Source organism: Dermacentor andersoni, unplaced genomic scaffold, assembly GCF_023375885.2.
Source record: "Dermacentor andersoni unplaced genomic scaffold, qqDerAnde1_hic_scaffold ctg00000039.1, whole genome shotgun sequence".
In the NCBI taxonomy this organism is placed as follows: domain Eukaryota; kingdom Metazoa; phylum Arthropoda; class Arachnida; order Ixodida; family Ixodidae; genus Dermacentor; species Dermacentor andersoni.
The window spans coordinates 2,696,122-2,714,594 of NW_027314752.1; the positions used below are offsets into that span (position 1 = coordinate 2,696,122).

The 18,473-nt window shown below is 43.7% G+C and overlaps 1 protein-coding gene across 1 annotated transcript; it reads left to right on the plus strand.

Moving 5' to 3' along the window:
• The first annotated feature begins 487 nt into the window (after positions 1–487).
• On the plus strand, positions 488–18,226 carry LOC126528195 (uncharacterized). Its single transcript, XM_072285733.1, has 6 exons — positions 488–663; positions 9,375–9,859; positions 12,584–12,903; positions 15,777–15,962; positions 17,075–17,078; positions 17,451–18,226. Exons 1-6 carry the CDS (start codon positions 488–490, stop codon positions 18,224–18,226), a joined length of 1,947 nt encoding a protein of 648 aa, XP_072141834.1.
• The last annotated feature ends 247 nt before the right edge of the window (positions 18,227–18,473 follow it).

Genomic DNA, 18,473 nt, shown 5'->3' on the forward strand with positions numbered 1-18,473 from the left:
AGCCCGGCATAACGCTAGCACATGGAGCAGGAAACACGGCGTACAACGTTCGCTACACCGAGCTGAAGCACCGAGCCAGCCGTGCTGAGGAGGAAAATGGCGCGAACGAAAAAGAAAAACACAAGCAAAACTCAAGATCCGCGCGTCTCCAAGGGCAACGGCAGGGAGACCAATCGTCGTGCAGAAAAACGGGGGCAAAGCTGGTTACCGCGGGGGGAACACGCAAGGGGCGAGGAGGAGGCGAGGAGGTCGCGCGGCGGCGGCAGAGTTCAAAAAGTGTCGTTACTTTCAAATTATCAAAGAACCGTTTTCGCAGCGCTCCCTGGGTAAAGCAGGAGTCCCATCAGCCGTACCTTTGCAACCTGCGCTCGCTACCCACTCCACACGTTTTGCTTTTCATTATAGTAGACGACACCAATGAGCCGCGATTGATGCGAACACGGTGCTGTTACAGCTGATAACACCCAAGTTTCTTGCCACCGCAAAAATGTGCGACGCCGACGTTCCTGAGTGTGTCGAAGACACCGAATTGTCCACGCTGGAAACGAAAGTGCTCCGCTGCAACTTGAATAATGCAGCAGAAGCAGAACAGTGGATGCGCAACTACAGCGCCGAAACCAACACATCGTGGATTGTGGACTGCGTTGCCACAAAATGCACAAGGTAAGCTATTTTTGTCAAAATAATGGATATTCAAAATGCATAGTGTAACAACGGCCGCGTCCGCCATCTTCTCTGCGGCAGGCACGTACCCAAGGCCCCCCCCCCCCGAAATTAAGACGCATACCTCCCCCCCCCCCTTCCCGCCCACGCCACCACTTCTCACACACATTCTATAGCGCCGTCACATCAATGTTGAAACTTGACAGCTATTCCGCGGTCAACATTTCGTTGCCTTTTTCACTCCTTTTGGATGGCGGTAGTTATCGGCATCTTTTGGGGTGTGAAGGCCAGTTTCGTCATCGATTCGGTGCCCACGCGATTAACTCGAGATGCATTCAGTTGTCACAATCTTTTTGACGGTCACGCGCTTCGCTGTTGCTTCGTTAGTGCAGCATTCGTCGTTTGGACTGATCCAGGGACCAAGAAAGGGATTCGGTTTGTGGTCAGCTGGGGCGCGATCGGAGATATTTTGTTCGATACGCGTTCTGTTCAGTTGCTGCAACGTCACAAAGTTGCAGTATGCAAAATTTGTGACAGCGGGGCGGAGAGAGCAGCCAATCAGGAAGCGGTGACCTCCCCGGAAGTTTACCTCCGTCGTTTGTCGTCTGCTTGCAAACAGTATACTACAAAGCCAAATGTTTCTCGTCTTCCACTTGAATGAAATCTTTAAAAAAATGTATTTTTTCTTCTCAAGCCCAAACACGTTTTCAAATAGTAGTACGTGTGACTACTGCAATTTATAACTATTAGGTTCTTTGCGTCGTCCCTTGGTGGTGTCGCGCACAGCGAGAAGGAAAAAGAAAAAAAAAAACGACGGGAAGAGTGGCGCACTTTTCAAGAGGCAGCGACAACATCCCAGTGGCTCGCTGGCACCGATGATGTTGTCGATTTCTCTGTACAACCAACGAATTATTTGTTTCGAGAAACAAAAACGACGCCGGAATTCACTTTCTGCCAATTCTTCAAACGCGTTTCGCACCGCCACCCGCTCTCCTCCTTCCTTTAGAAACGCCAGCGCAACAACCTAAGTTTCCATCGGAAGCGCCATTTTCTAGAATTAAACTATGGATTGGATTCAAACGTGCCATTCCGGAGCCGGAAAGGCCGCCTGTTGGATCCAATCCAATCCACCAGACGCGCCATGCGAAGCCGTATGGTCGCTCCAAACTTCTCAACTGCCGTCGCGTTCGGACGAAATGCTCGGTGGGCGGATGATTGACAGGAGCGTGTCGTCATTTTGACGTCACCAAAAACGGGGCGGCGCCCCGCGGCTGGCGACGTCGGCGCGGAGTAGGCCAATCGCGCGCGCCGGTAACCGAACGAACGCGCCGAACAACCATCTCCGATCGCACCCATGGTCTGTATGCACGTGGAATGAGTTGCGGCCAGAGAAAACGCCAATTGCGTTTAATTTTTTTCTTTTGCTTCATTATTCCCTCGAGTAACGGCTTGCCGCGACGCTGACAGGCTCTCGGAACCATATAACCGCGATATGGGTTAGATAAGGTGAAAAATAAAATAATTCGAAACGGCGTTCATCATGAAACCCTGCAATAACCGTTAAATCCATAAGCAACATGAATGTCATCCGTTACCTCGTCTGGTTTTTGCCTAATTGTAGAACACTTTTCGTGCAAGATTGCCAACTGTAAACGAGAGTCGCAAGGCGTTGACAAATTAAGCGATCTACTAAGGAGTCCATTTTCGGCAACCGAGGCGCAACAACCAAACAGGAAGAAAAAGCGAAAGTTAACAAATTTAACCGTTGTTTATGAAAATATTTATACATCAACATCTTTTTATTTAAAGAGGAAGTAGAAAAAACGCCACCGGAAGTGGAGAACAATTCCGTGTGCTTTGAATGACGCTTCTACAGTTATCAGTCGAACCGCCTGACGTAGCCACTTCTATGCTGTGCTTATATAAGTGTCTTGCTAAGCTTCCGCGGGGAGGGGGGAGGGGTAGTACGTCTAGAATCGCAGCGTCCTGCACCCTACGAGGTTGTACTGGACTGGCAGCCACGCATCGTTACTTAACTTCCCAAATAACAATACGAGTCGTTTGCGGCACTTCACATCGTAGAGCATAAGCGAGAGATCCAAAAGAACTGTGACGGTCCCTCAAATATATATTTCTCTATAGTTCTTCCAGAGGTAATTAAAAAAAACGCTACTATAGTCGGATACAAATTAAGTCTCTAGTGAAGCCGCGCCCACGCCCTCATAACCGCCAGCCACTGTTCCTCCGGGAGGCTGCAAATAATTCGTACTTCAAACTTTTTCTGTTACCCAAATAAGGCGGGTAACGACAAAAATGATATTATTAGCGCGTAATCTTATACATTTTGCCTCGCCTATTACAGTGGAATGGCCAAACCCTAATTCTTTATTGAACTGAAATAACATGCTTGCTTTGCTGCCACTATTTATTGTCAAGTTTCGCTTTAGTTGGCAGTGAAGTTTTATGAGTAAAACGGGTTCAGCAGTGAAATGAACGGCACCGCAGACTTTTGAAGAGTGAAATGCTCAGACTCTATACACTTTGTCCATGTCTGTAGCACACCTCATTGCTTTCGCTGATGAAAAGACTCTTCAAGAACAGCAGAAAGAAGCGCAGGAAAGAAGCGCCGGAAGAACACTGCCAAGGAGAAGTAAAGAAGCCAAAGTGTAAAATAAAGATTACTTTACTAGAATACAACTTTAAAAAAAAGCAGTTGGCAACCAAAGCACACAAACCGCGCGCGGTTGTGTTACTTCGCCAGCCAATCACAGAAGCAAACAAAATCGTCGTCATGCGGCCTTTTCGAAATGTAGTCGTACTTGACACTTCCGGAGGGTCTGCTGTTCTTGAAGAGTCTTTTCATCAGCGAGAGCAATGAGGTGTGCTACAGACATGGAAAAAGTAACTGTAAAAGCGTCAAATAACTGTAGAAGTGTCATTCAAAGCACACGGAATTGTTCTCCACTTCCGGTGGCGTTTTTTCTACTTCCTCTTTAAATAAAAAGATGTTGATGTATAAATATTTTCATAAACAACGGTTAAATTTGTTAACTTTTGCTTTTTCTTCCTGTGTGGTTCTTGCGCTTCTGTTGCCGAAAATGGACTCCTTAGTAGATCGCTTAATTTCTCAACACCTTGCGACTCTCGTTTACAGTTGGCAATCTTGCACGAAAAGTGTTCTACAATTAGGCAAAAACCAGACGAGGTAACGGATGACATTCATGTTGCTTATGGATTTAACGGTTATTGCAGGGTTTCACGATGAACGCCGTTTCGAATTATTTTATTTTTCACCTTATCTAACCCATATCGCGGTTATATGGTTCCGAGAACCTGTCAGTGTCGCGGCAAGCCGTTACTCGAGGGAATAATGAAGCAAAAGAAAAAAATTAAACGCAATTGGCGTTTTCTCTGGCCGCAACTCATTCCACGTGCATATAGACCAGCTGACCACGAACCGAATCCCTATCTTGGTCCCTGGATCAGTCTAAACGACGAAGGCTGCACTAACGAAGCAACAGCAAAGCGCGTGACCGTCAAAAAGATGGTGACAACTGAATGCATCTCGAGTTAATCGCGTGGGCACCGAATCGATGACGAAACTGGCCTTCACACCCCAAAAGATGCCGATAACTACCGCCATCCAAAAGGAGTGAAAAAGGCAACGAAATGTTGACCGCGGAATAGCTGTCAAGTTTCAACATTGATGTGACGGCGCTATAGAATGTGTGTGAGAAGTGGTGGCGTGGGCGGGAAGGGGGGGGAGGTATGCGTCTTAATTTCGGGGGGGGGGGGGGGGGGGTGCCCCCGGGCCCCTCCCTTTGGGTACATGCCTGCCGAAAGTAGAAATGGGCTCGCGATACAACGATGCTCTAGAACAGGATTTTGAATTGATAAACGAACCAAAATGTTCGGTTAAGCTGACATGTCAAATCTCTCCATTCCACTTGTTGAGTCAAGCGGAGGCGGACGTCTGTTAAAAAGTGGACATATCGATGGCACATAAACAGAAGGGTTGAAATTTGGGCCTGTTGGTACATAATACATAGTTGCGCATGCTCTGCTGGTCTTGCTGGGACTACACAGATTCTAATAAAACTCAGTTGATAGTCCAGTCGTTGTGGTGTGAACCTCTCCTCTTGTCCTTTGTGTTTTTGACTAGATTTTTCGTTCAAGCACATAAACAGGATGGTTCGCAACGTTGTTTTTTCTGTTACCAACGAAGTGGCGGCTGCAGATTCTTGAGTTTTCGCTTGGTCACCACGGTCCTCCGTTAGGGCTACGGAACACAATTACATCATCATCATCAGCAGCAGCAGCAGCAGCAGCAGCATCAGCCTGGTTATGCTCACTGCAGGGCAAAGGCCTCTCCCATACTTCTCCAACTACCCCGGTCATGTACTAATTGTGGTCATGTTGTCACTGCAAACTTCTTAATCCCATCCGCCCACCTAACTTTCTGCCGCCCTCTGCTACGCTTTTCCTCCCTTGGAATCCATTCCGTAACTCTTAATGACCATCGGTTATCTTCCCTCCTCATTACGTGTCCTGCCCATGCCCATTTCTTTTTCTTGATTTCAACTAAGATATCATTAACTCGCGTTTGTTCCCTCACCCAATCTGCTCTTTTCTTATCCCTTAAGGTTACGCCTATCATTCTTCTTTCCGTAGCTCGTTGCGTCGTCCTCAATTTAAGTAGAACCCTTTTCGTAAGCTCCAGGTTTCTGCCCCGTACGTGGGTACTGGTAACACAGCTGTTATAAACTTTTCTCTTGAGGGATAATGGCAACCTGCTGTTCATGATCTGAGAATGCCTGCCAAACGCACCCCAGCCCATTCTTATTCTTCTGATTATTTCAGTCTCATGATCCGGACGCGCGGTCACTACCTGTCCTAAGTAGATGTATTCCCTTACCACTTCCAGTGCCTCGCTACCTATCGTAAACTGCTGTTCTCTTCCAAAACTGTTAAACATTAGTTTCCTGCAGATTAATTTTTAGACACACCCTTCCGCTTTGCCTGTCCAGGTCAGTGAGCATGCACTGCAATTGGTCCCCTGAGTTACTAAACAAGGCAATATGATCAGCGAATCGCAAGTTACTAAGTTATTCTCCATTGACTCTTCTCACCAATTCTTCCCAATCCAGGTCTCTGAATACGTCCTGTAAACACGCTGTGAATAGCATCGGAGAGATCGTATCTCCCTGCCTGACGCCTTTCTTTATTGGGATTTTGTTGCTTTCTTTATGGAGGACTACAGTGGCTGTGGAGCCGCTATAGATATCTTTCAGTATTTTTACATACGGCTCGTCTACACCCTGATTACGCAATGCCTCCATGACTGCTGAGGTTTCGACTGAATCAAACGCTTTCTCGTAATCAATGAGAGCTATATATAAAGGTTGGTTATATTCCGCACATTTCTCTATCACCTGATTGATAGTGTGAATATGGTCTATTGTTGAGTAGCCTTTACGGAATCCTGCCTGGTTCTTTGGTTGACGGAAGTCTAAGGTGTTCCTGATTCTATTTGCAATTACCTTAGTAAATACTTTGTAGGCAACGGACAGTAAGCTGATCGGTCTATAATTTTTCAAGTCCTTGGCGTCCCCTTTCTTATGGATTAGGATTATGTTAGCGTTTTTCCAAGATTCCGGTACGCTCGAAGTCCTGAGGCATTGCGTATACAGGGTGGCCAGTTTCTCTAGAACAATCTGCCCACCATCCTTCAACAAATCTGCTGTTACTTGATCCTCCCCAGCTGCCTTCCCCCTTTGCATAGCTCCTAAGACTTTCTTTACTTTTCCGGTGTTACCTGTGGGATTTCGAATTCCTCTAGACTATTCTCTCTTCCATTATCGTCGTGGGTGCCACTGGTACTGTATAAATCTCTATAGAACTCCTCAGCCACTTGAACTATCTCATCCATATTAGTAATGATATTGCCGGCGTTGTCTCTTAACGCATACATCTGATTCTTACCAATTCCTAGTTTCTTCTTCACTGCTTTTAGGCTTCCTCCGTTCCTGAGAGCATGTTCAATTCTATCCATATTATACTTCCTTATGTCAGCTGTCTTACACTTGTTGATTAACTTCGGAAGTTCTGCCAGTTCTATTCTAGCTGTAGCGTTAGAGGCTTTCATACATTGGCGTTTATTGATCAGATCTTTCGTCTCCTGCGATAGCTTACTGGTATCCTGTCTAACGGAGTTACCACCGACTTCTATTGCACACTCCTTAATGATGCCCACAAGATTGCCGTTCATTGCTTCAACACTAAGGTCCTCTTCTTGAGTTAAAGCCGAATACCTGTTCTGTAGCTTGATATGGAATTCCTCTATTTTCCCTCTTACCGCAAACTCATTGATCGACTTCTTATGTACCAGTTGCTTCCGTTCCCTCCTCAGGCCTAGGCTAATTCGAGTTCTTACCATCCTATGGTCACTGCAGCGCACCTTGCTGAGCACGTCCACATCTTGTATGATGCCAGGGTTAGCGCAGAGTATGAAGTCTATTTCATTTCTAGTCTCGCCGTTCGGGCTCCTCCACGTCCACTTTCGGCTATCTCGCTTGCGGAAGAAAGTATTCATTGTCCGCATATTATTTTGTTCCGCAAACTCTACTAATAACTCTCCCCTGCTATTCCTAGTGCCTATGCCATATTCCCCCACTGCCTTGTCTCCAGCCTGCTTCTTGCCTACCTTGGCATTGAAGTCGCCCTTCAGTATACTGTATTTTGTTTTGACTTTACCCAACGCCGATTCCACGTCTTCATAGAAGCTTTCGACTTCCTGGTCATCATGACTGGATGTAGGGGCGTAGACCTGTACAACCTTCATTTTGTACCTCTTATTGAGTTTCACAACAAGACCTGCCACTCTCTCGATAATGCTATAGAATTCCTGTATGTTACCAGCTATGTTCTTATTAATCAGGAATCCGACTCCTAATTCTCGTATCTCCGCTAAGCCCCGGTAGCGCAGGATGTGCCCGCTTTTTAGCACTGTATATGCTTCTTTTGGCCTCCTAACTTCACTGAGCCCTATTATATCCCATTTACTGCCCTCTAATTCCTCCAATAGCACTGTTAGACTCGCCTCACTAGATAGCGTTCTAGCGTTAAACGTTGCCAGGTTCATATTCCAATGGCGGCCTGTCTGGAGCCAGGGATTCTTAGCACCCTCTGCAGTGTCGCAGGTCTGACCGCCGCCATGGTCAGTTGCTTCGCAGCTGCTGGGGCAGCAACAGAATTACAGAAGAACAAAATTGTCGCACTTTCTCATGCGAGCCGCAGTGTTGTGGGGAATGCAAGTAATCCGATTACCCAACAGGTTGAATGGCCCGTATCCAGCGCTCTCGCCTTTCCCCTTCATATGATCGCGATTGAAATCGGCAAAACTGAACGTTGTTATTCTGTCCTTTACGTTCATGGCAATTTACAACACAACAGTAGCGTCGATTGCGGCGTTTCTTCGTAGCGCGCGGAGCTATCGCGGTTACCGTCGCTTCTATACCATCAGTCTGACGAGTGAGCCAGGAAACGCTTTAAGTTCGACAGCGCGTCCGACTAGCGTAGACATTCATAGCTCTCTGTCTGGGTGTTAAATGCGCAAAACACTCGCAATATGGACCAAAATCTAGTTAAATCATTGTTTCGCAGTCGCTAGCTGCATAGGCAACTTAGCAAGGGAGTCGGGCTTCGCACTACTCAATTACTGCCTCTTCGCACCGGCAGGTGGCGCTACGCGTCTTGCAAAACTGCAGAGTCTGACGTCCATAAACAATTGCTTATACCCTCTCGAATTTCCTACCGAAGCCTCCAAAACAACCTTGCATTGCATTGTAATCCTACAGATTCGTTGTGTTCGCAAGAAAAGACGTCTCATGTGAAAAAATCTTTGCTGCAAATCGAAGCTCCGCAGTAACAGTGTTCGTCGGAGCGGATAAATCTTCATAAACTGTGATTGCTCCGTTTGCGTTGGAACTGAAATTGTGCGAGCCAGATCGCACATGCAAGTCCAGTGAAATAGGACAAACATGATCTGCGAGTTGGCAGTCGCAATTAACTTGTTCCATGGCCTGTTTTCTGCCGTTCTCCGCTGCAAGTATCAGATTTTCGCAAGATAGGGCGCTGTGCATGTTCTCTCTGACTCGTGTTCAGCATTGCCTTTGTGCTGCAGGCGTCCGAAAATATTGTGGACTTAGCTATTTACAGGCACTCCGGTTTCAAGGACGTCACGAGCAAGCGATAAATTAAGCAGCCCAGCAAATGCGCGGTTGGGCGCACTGATAGCGCGGCGTCACGCTGCCAGAGCCGAAAACGAAAGAAACGCACAGTAACTAAATGTTTAACGCAAATACGGAAATCTAACGCACGTGCGATTACACAGCGCGCTGCGTAGTGAAGCTTGAGGACAATACGTGCGAGCCTTGTCTATACCGTTGATGAACTTCTGCGAAAATGTGTAGGGCGATGTGCAACTCCATCTTACCGCCCTTCCATTTTTTTCTCGAATGTAAGGGCGGGAAGGGCGGTTTTTTTCTTGCTTTGATGGACTTTTCTGAGCATACCAAATGCGACCATTACCACTCTTCTATGTGTACTACACTTTTGATGTGTGGCAGAGCTGTTATGTATAGAAGCCATTCGAATATGATTTACAAAAGTGAAACAAATTCTTTATCTGTATTCACATTACTTTGTTACAGAATGGTCTTCCGCAAGGTGTGGCGGTGTCAACACCACAAACGAAACAAAATTACTGCACGGCGCAACACTGACTGCCCAGCAAAACTCGATATAAAAATTAAGAAAGTGAACCCTGACACCCAGAGAAATTATAAGTATTTGTGCAGAAGCACTCCCCTCCCAGCTGTGATCAAATTGGCTGCAACACATAATAACAGCACAGAATGCGCTGACTCACTGAAGTTACTGCGTGCCAGCCCAGAAACAAGGGCCGCATTCGATGCATATTTCGAGGCTGGTTTCACGCCTGCAGCTGCCATTCGGCACCACGAGGAGGCACTAGCAATGCAAGACAACAGCCACATTCTGCTTGCGAATGGTATGGTGAACCCACAACAAAGGAGTGTTTATCACTGGCACCAACAATGGAGGCAAGCAAAGTATGGTTCCATAGCAAATCCTCTTCCAAAACTCCAAGAAAAGTTGGCAGACTATGCAGCACAAGGTAAGATGTCATACCAGCTCTCGAACTGAACATGAATTGAGAACAGTACCAAACCAATAATTTTGAAGAGCATCTAAATATAGAAGAAAACCTAACAAAACCTGAGCCAAAAAAGTAACGGCTACTGGTTTGGAACTAAATGGATGAAGCATTTTCAGTAACATGGGTAAAGAAACGCATTATACGAAACAAAACAGCTTTCCTTGCACAATCCATGCAAACCACACAATATCGGCAATTTTTTTAGTGCCTTTAAAATTGGCTAATTTTACTGCTTATGAAATTTCAGCATTTTTTAAAATTTTATTACGAAATAAATACATAATGCAGTTGCACATTTTTTGCATTAATTTGCAAGAAACTATTTGAAGATGTGTCCTAAAATCTTTCTGCTTCATCACGTTAGCTACAATGGTCCCAAAAAGCCACTTATCTTGGGGTCACTGATGCGCTTGCTCAAAAAGCAGAGTTTGGCAATTTAAAAAAAAATGCTCTAGGCGATATAGATCCAAGTTTTCTTGGGCCTGTAGTTCTAACATCATAAGATTACCAAAAAATGTTTGGTGGTGTACAATGTTTTAGTTTTGGAGTGACAAGTCTTCAAACTTGTAATATGTGTACTGAATAAATATTATTTTCCACCTTTAGTGAATCAGAATGTTTTTCAAGGAAATTTATGCTATGTTTAGCAAAACAAAGGTTGAGTCTTTTCTAGAGAGATATTTGCCCCCCACCTCATACAAAATTTTCAATGAAAAAAATAATAGTTGGGACCCCCCCAAGTCCTTTCCTGATCATGCCCTAGTCCGTGATTTTGTGTGCTGAATGTATATGCCCTCTACTTTAACTTTTAATAACTTTTTTGTTGCGGTATCTCTAAGAGATTCTGTAATTTTGCACCAGATTTCAGAGTTTTTGCATTTCAGTGTACTTTTCTCATGAGGCATAAAAAAGATGACTATTTAAATTGACTGGTATATGTAGAAAACAGGCAAAGATTAACAAAGTGACAATGACTTCACTGTTCAGGGAGGGCAAGTTCAATTTTAAAAAAGTCATGTGCTAGCAATACACTACAACAGCCGGCACACTATAAAAAATTGGTGCAAGATGTAACAAATGTGTCGAACTAAATACATTTCACATAAAAAGTGGCATTGTTCTATACAAAAAATGCATCAACCAACACAACTGTTGTGACATGCAAGTTCAAACTGTCTTTTTAAATATCAGTGTACTGTTTTTTAAATGGTTTACAGTGGTCATCAGCACTTGGCTTTGTGCTGTCTTGTTTCTCAGGCTTCTTTTAATTCTCTTGCTGCTAACACCTAAAAAGCTTCTTGGCAGTTTACTCGGTGATCCCCTCTTAAAGCCACAGTGATGCAGACAAAGCATTGACACAAATGAATGTTCTTCCTCAAAGCCAGGCTTGCTTAGTCGTAGCTGGGAAGTAAGATTGCATCACTTGGCAAGTAGAATTGAAGCAGCATTGCGTCTGTTTAAAAAGTGGTACATGAGTGCACTCGCACAATGTCAGCAAACAATGCATACTTTTCTGAGTACGTGAGACATAAGACGACAATTTATTGTGCGTGTATGTGGGTGTATGTGAATTTCTTAGTGAGTGCCTTAGGCTTTACCTGTGTAATTGTGCTGTATGCTTTCTTATTTCATTATAAGCATTGAGATGCATAAGAAGTGAAGCATGTCTTTATTTTTGCATAAATAGTCCACACTGTTTTTCTTACCTATTAACAACGTGTCTCGCTCAGCACTAAAATGGGTGGTGCTACCTTTATGTTTACTTTATCATTTAATTAGGCCCAACACAATGATTTTACATTAGTGACCAACTACTGTGTAGCGAGATATGTGACCTCAGTGCATAAAGTTCATGGTGCACCGAGAATGTACCATGGAGAAAAAAAAAACACTCTGCAAAAAACGGCGTAATATCGGCTCATTTTGTCTATGTTGGATTTCATGCAATTTTGCATTCCTCTTGAGAACAATACAAACAGCCATGCCTGCATTTTTTCTTTCTTGGAGTTAAAAAAACTAGAAAGCTGCCCTTGGATCTCCATGTGCACAGTTGTGGGGCCACTATTTTCTTGCGCGCCAAAAGCATTTGGGTCCCCAATTATGAACCCATGATTTGCAGTGGTGAACATTAGGATCTGTCGGAGGCCAGTAATTACCAATTTAAATCCCACTATTAAGACACTCGATGAAAACACTAAAGGGCACGTTCCTATCACAAAATTAGTCCATCCAGAGCACAAGGCAACACTTCATAAAAATTGAGATTAGCACTAGTATTCAGCCATTCAATATGCATTGGTATTACGCTATTTTAGCACCTTATGCACCACTTCACCATTGCCTACATTTTGTTGCTGCAAAGTGTAAAGAATGAATGAAATTACTTTTATCCTCTTTTTACATTTATATATATCTGTTAGAAACAGTTGAATTTCTTATGTATTCACTTGTGCATTTAGTCAAGTTTCCCAATATGACGTAGAAGCTGCTCTGAATAATGTACAGTAACAATAACAGCTGTTAAAGAAATTTGAGTAAACAGTGCAATAATAGCAATTGAAAAGCTCTTCGCGTAACAATGTATTAAACTTATGTAACATGTCATAAAAGCTTTTCAATTCACTGATTCTCTTGCTTGACATTGTGAAATTCACTTGATGACCGTATGCTCGCATTATGCAGGGACATGCATCTACACAGCTGGCACACCAGACTGCTGGGCGGTGCTTGTGGTCACTCCTATCATGCAGCGAGCTCAGTCTCTGGATGCCGCTCAGGAGATAATATTTGTTGATTCAACCTCCTCGTGTGATGTGACAAGAAGCACAGCGACAATCATGCTTACCACCACAAAAGCTGGTGCCGTGCCTATTGCTGTGTTGCTGCACAGCTCTCAAACCACGGAGGGCTACAGCCTTGCCTTCCAACTGCTCAAGGATAGCTGCCCATCATGCTTCGGCAACAGACAGGTACAGGCTCCTGTTAATGAAAAATTCGATCTTGTAGCTGTCCACATTAAGTTACACTAGCTACTAGGAAACGTAAATACCCAAGAAAGTGGATGGGGAAACAGTGCTGCTGTAGCTTAATTGGCAGAGCATCACACGTGAAATGCGTGGGGGATCGTTCCTCACCTAAGGCAAGTTGTTTTTTCATCCACTTTCATTTACGTTAATTTATCGCTTCTTTATTTCATTTATTAAGCACAACTAATTTCCCCTATGTCATCCTTGGTGTCAGTGTTGGTTGGCTTCTTAAATATCAGTAGCTATACATATAATTTATTGAGGCATTCTGAATAAGATTTGTTATAGGTCAGTGTTGGCCATGGCAAAAATCATGATCTCAGTGCTCCTTCTGAGCAACAGTGGTGTTTCAAACAGAAGACTGTTTCTTGCATTGTAAAAGGACTACTCAGTAGGCAAGTAGTGTTTTAGGCTAGCAGGGCAACCACTAGAGACAATTAGAAGATAGGCTCATACATGCCCATTTTCGCTCCATAGATTAAAACTATGGACAAGTGTTGTCTACAGGCGAAATATTTGGAAAAAAATTTCTTGCTCAGTTTCGGTATTGTGCAGAAAGCTTCTGGCAAAATGTATTTCATCAACACTAAATGACAGGCAGCAATCGTCATTTGTTCGTTTAGAGCTGGACCACTGGACAAGGAGGAATTTTGGCAAGCGACTCGCTGTCTTTTGAAAGCACGGTCAGAGGAGACAGACTGACGCAAGATCTCCGGCTGCAGTGTTGTCACGCACGTGGCGTAAAGCAAATGGTTCACCCATGGTTCACATATCACAAGCGCTGTCTGTGTATATAAGTGCCTTGAGATGAAACCCACTTCCAATTTTCTGCCTCGTGTTCCTCCCCTGTTTCTGAAAAAGCTTCTGTGAAATATTTTTCTTTTTGTTCATAACGCTTATTCTCAACGTGTTCTGCACACTTGGACAGAAAATAATAGGCTCTGTAGAACACTGTGTTCCTAGTATCCATAATATATAAATATGGCAGCTCTAGTAAAAAAATACAAAGAATAACACTACCAGGAAAGTAAGCAAGGCTGAATAGGTAGCTTAGTGGCTATGGCATTGCGCTGCTGAATGCAAGGCTGTGAGTTCGATCCCTACCATGGCAGCCACAAACAAGCCCTTATACTTAGATTTAGGCGCGCGTTAAAGAATCCCACATGGTCAAAATTATTCCAGCGTCCCCTGCGAAGGGTCTCATAATAAGTTAGTGGTTTTGCCACGCATACCACCAGAATTTATTTCACTGAAGAAAGCAATGGGTTGACTTTGAATAATTACGACAGATACAAATGTTAGTTCAATAACGAAAATACAGTTGTTAATGCTCAAGTATTCACTGTGGCGATGTGTGGCCAAGTCATGGACCTTGCAGAATTTTGAAATAAACTTTTTTTTTAGCTCTGGTGCTGCCGCAGAGTTCAGAATTTCAGGGACTGCCAGACAATCTAACAAATAAACTGCAAATGAACATAGTTACCTTGGCCGGACTCTAGAAGAAAGCGATGTTGTGATAGCCGAATTTTCGGTTCTGCTTAAGCCTCATAGAGGAGCTACTTCCCTAAAAATAATACTGGTTAGGATCACCATTGCATGCATTACTGTTGTGTAGTATTATGTACAGGCACCTAAATCTGATATCGCACAAGCACCAACGGCACTGTAAACAAGTGACTTGTGGTGGTGCGATTTAAGTAAATGAGGATAAGTGCATGCATGAAAGTGCACACTAACTGCCACATTCTCTAACGAGCCTTGACTTGAAGCTGCCCCACTGAACTAGGTTCTTCATGTGAGCTGGTTAGTACGGTGACATGTTAAGGCAGGTAAAGAACAAATGAAATACTGAAAGTGGAAAAAATGAGGACATTGAAGCTGCCCCTCGATTTCAAAGTGGAGCGCGGCGCTTTCCATAAAGCAAACAATGCACTGCAGTCCAATAAAGCTCTTCAGTGATTACTGCAACTGGAAGTTGCTTGAGAAATGCATCTCCACTCCATCGTATTAAGCTGGATTCCGAGGGCACCTGGTTACAAAATTATGGTGTCCCCCACTTTTCATTTTGCATTCTTCATTTTTATAATGGTTTAAATTTGTCAAGTTGTATAAATGATAGGAAAAATAAAACTCTCTGGGAATTAGAGCAAGCTTTTTGGTTTTAGGTTCCAATTATGTGGCATAAAAAACGATGGGCAAGGCATGAAGCAAGTGTTAACAACATTGTTCCAACTTTCACCTTAGTGTTGTCAGCAGTTGCTACTGCATATACAGTTTAAAAAGATTGGTGAAGTTTCTTTTCCAATAATTTGATTTATTCACAATTTGAATCGGCAGTTAGCATCAGAAATAGCCACTACGATAATGTTTCGACCATAGTTTTACTGACACATGTCCACTAAGTTCGGTGCCAGCTGCATTATAGCATTTGGTATGAACAAATGGATTCATAGCAGTGAAGATAGTAGTAGCCTAGCAGCTGGAGCTCAAACTTGTTGCTACTCTAACTGCAATTGGTTATTGTCATTTGGGTGGCTAATTCATTCAATGTGTGGCAGTGAGTGTTCTTGTAATGGTGTTGTATTTAACAAACATTAGAGCCCAGACAGCAAACTTGAGGTGTTATAAATGCATTGAAAAAGCAAATTTTCAAAATGTTATAAATTCTGTAAAAGCACAGGCACAACACATAGATTCGACATCATTCTTATACCATTCATTCAGTATTTTAGTTTAATGAAATAGAGTTATGGAGGAAAATTAGCAATGAATAGGCAGCAGAAAGCCTACTTAGATATCTACATCCAGATGTTAGAATATATTTGCAATCTATGCAATCCTTATTGCAGGCTCCCTTAGTACTGATGTCAGACAATTCCCGTCCCGAAAAGGACGCTTTGAAAAAGGCATGGCCCGCAGCAGAACAGCTCCTATGCCAGTTTCATGTGCTGCAAGCAGAATGGCGCTGGCTGACTGCAGCGAGTAACAAAGTCCCCAAGGAAGACCGACGTCAACTGATGGCTGCCTTCCAAAAGGTACAGAAATGAACACTTAAAAATTGCATGATGAAGTGACTGTCGTACATACCAAGAGGTGTTGAAATGAGGTAAAGTGCAATGGAAATGAACATTTTTTTATGACATCCTAGTAAAAAAAATTTATGTGGCATACATCATGACACTCATCAAGGCAGCACAAATTACTTCTACTTGTGAGATACAGTCCACTACCAATAAAAATAAAGCAGTGGCTGCCCTTGAGGTATTCAGGCATACAGGCCTCAAGACTTAAAAGCTATCCTGTGTTGACAGTGAGACTGCATGTGTTTTCTTTAGAAAAAAAAAAAAGAAACCTTACATCTTTGGGGCATGTGTATATTTGCAATGGTAGCTGCCACAGGCTTTCTTGCATTTCAGTAAGCTTGATTGTATGTTGAACATGAAAAAGTGCATAATGCAACTATTATTGCCGAGCCTAAAAGGAGGGAAAAATAATCTAAAATAAGCCTGCATAAACAGCACTCACCATGGGAACTTGGTATAACATGTCCATCTGCTCATACTAATGACTATAATCAGCAGTGCCATTGCAAATATCCCAGCTCTAATGGGAGAGTAAGAAATCAAATACAAGAAGGAAAAGAGGACCAACTATTTGTGAGCAGTATTGCTTGTTTCTAGAAGCAAAAGAAAAGTCGCTTATATATTTCTATAAAATCAGCTTTTTTCTTGTTTTCAATGATTCAGTGCTTCTAAGCCCATCTGCAGACTGCAAAAAATGAAGGGCTGCTGGTTATATTTGTCCATTAGTGTAACAAATGAACTCATTGGCTACCTTTGAAACATTTATGCCATTAGGTCTGACAGCTTGTTAGACCACAGCTGATCATATCTTCTTTTCTAGTTTACTAAGTTGTTAGATTTCTTGACTTTCTTACCTGACAAGGCATGTTTTACTAAAATGCTATCTTACCAAGCATAAAGTGATTGTTTTATTTAATATTTGGTCAATCAGATTTCTCTCTCCCTCACTACTGAAAAAGATTTGTATTAGTACTTCTACTCCCAACTGAACAAGCCTTTGGGAAACTTGGTTTCGTCTACCATCTTTATTTTAATCTTAATTCCCTTTATTTCCTATTTTGCAGGAAGGTAAGCCCACTGTATGATCAGCCCCTGCTAGCATGTTTGAATCTGTTTTTGTTTTCTCCAGCCCTGCTTGCAAATAACAGCAGGACCCATACCTGTCGTTTTTCTATATCAGCTAAACACCATCCCCTTTTCTATTTATCCTCCCTCACCCTTTCTTTAAGCAATAACTTCCACTTGCTAGGTGCACCTTCTTATTCTCTTCCTCATCCCCACTCAGGGTGGGGTATAACCGTGAATGTCCTGAGCGAGATCCTACTTGCCTTGTAATTTGCAGATACAAGAGATTGCTGGAAGCAGCAAAAGAGCACCTCCGCACTGTTGGCCATGAAGGCTATGTCCACCGAGTTGAGGCATTTCTTTGCTGCGAAAAAGAATGGGTACAGATGTACCGAACAAATCTTGCAACAAGGGGGCACAACACAAATAACTATTCAGAAGCCTCAATAAGAATTCTCAAAGATGTTGTCCTTTGCCGTACAAAGGCATACAATGCAGTTGCCTTGGTCGAGATAATAGTCTCGACTTGGGAGAAGTATTTTGAGACCAGGCTTCTGCGGCATGCGCACCACCGAGAGGCATCACATCGCCTCACGTTTGAACACCTGCTGCAAGACCTTCCAGAGCTGCCCGCAGGGAGTGTTACCATATCTGGTGAAACATACTATGTGCCCAGTTCCTCCAGCAACGCAACATATCAGGTACAAGCTGATGTGGGCATTTGCACCTGTTGGGTAGGCAGCCAAGGTGCCTTCTGTAAGCACCAGGCTGCAGTGCAGAGGGCCTTCGGAGGGTGCTTCCCTAATAGCCCTAAGCTTACACCAGCAGACTGTAAGCAGCTTGGGCAGCTTGCATTAGGTGAGCGATGCCCCCCGCTGGATTTCTTTTTACCAATGAGGCCAACACAACAAGGCGATGCCCCCAGTGAGCCAATAGAAGATGAAGCCCTCAACATGGCGGAAAGTGCCTCAGGCGCGCCATCGCAACAACAGCCATGGCAAAGAATTGCTCCGAACTCCTGTCCACAGCCAGGACCAAGCACCACTCCCGACTTCTGTCCTCAGCCAGGACCAAGCACTGCTCCCGACTTCTGTCCTCAGCCAGGGCCAAGCACTGCTCCCGACTTCTGTGCACAACCGGAGGTATTCTGACTCTTTCCATATGAAGTCATTTCGAGGTGTGAATGACAGTGTGCAGTGCTTTATATCCAAGAATGAGTTGTGCCCCATGCTTAGAAGAGTAATAATAGTAGTCGAAAATGTACAACTGCCGCTGACATAATTGTGGCTGATTGTGTACAATGGCAGCTGCGAACACAAAAGTCTTCTTTACATATTGCTCCACACATATTTGAAACCGCATGGGTACTTCAAGGCCACAAAGTGTGTTTATGTCATC

Coding starts and splice junctions, on each gene's coding strand:
- LOC126528195 (XM_072285733.1), top strand. CDS start 488: ATGTGCGACGCCGACGTTCCTGAGTGTGTCGAAGACACCGAATTGTCC. Junction 664..9,374: donor GTTGCCACAAAATGCACAAG/GTAAGCTATTTT, acceptor ACTTTGTTACAG/AATGGTCTTCCGCAAGGTGT. Junction 9,860..12,583: donor GGCAGACTATGCAGCACAAG/GTAAGATGTCAT, acceptor CGCATTATGCAG/GGACATGCATCTACACAGCT.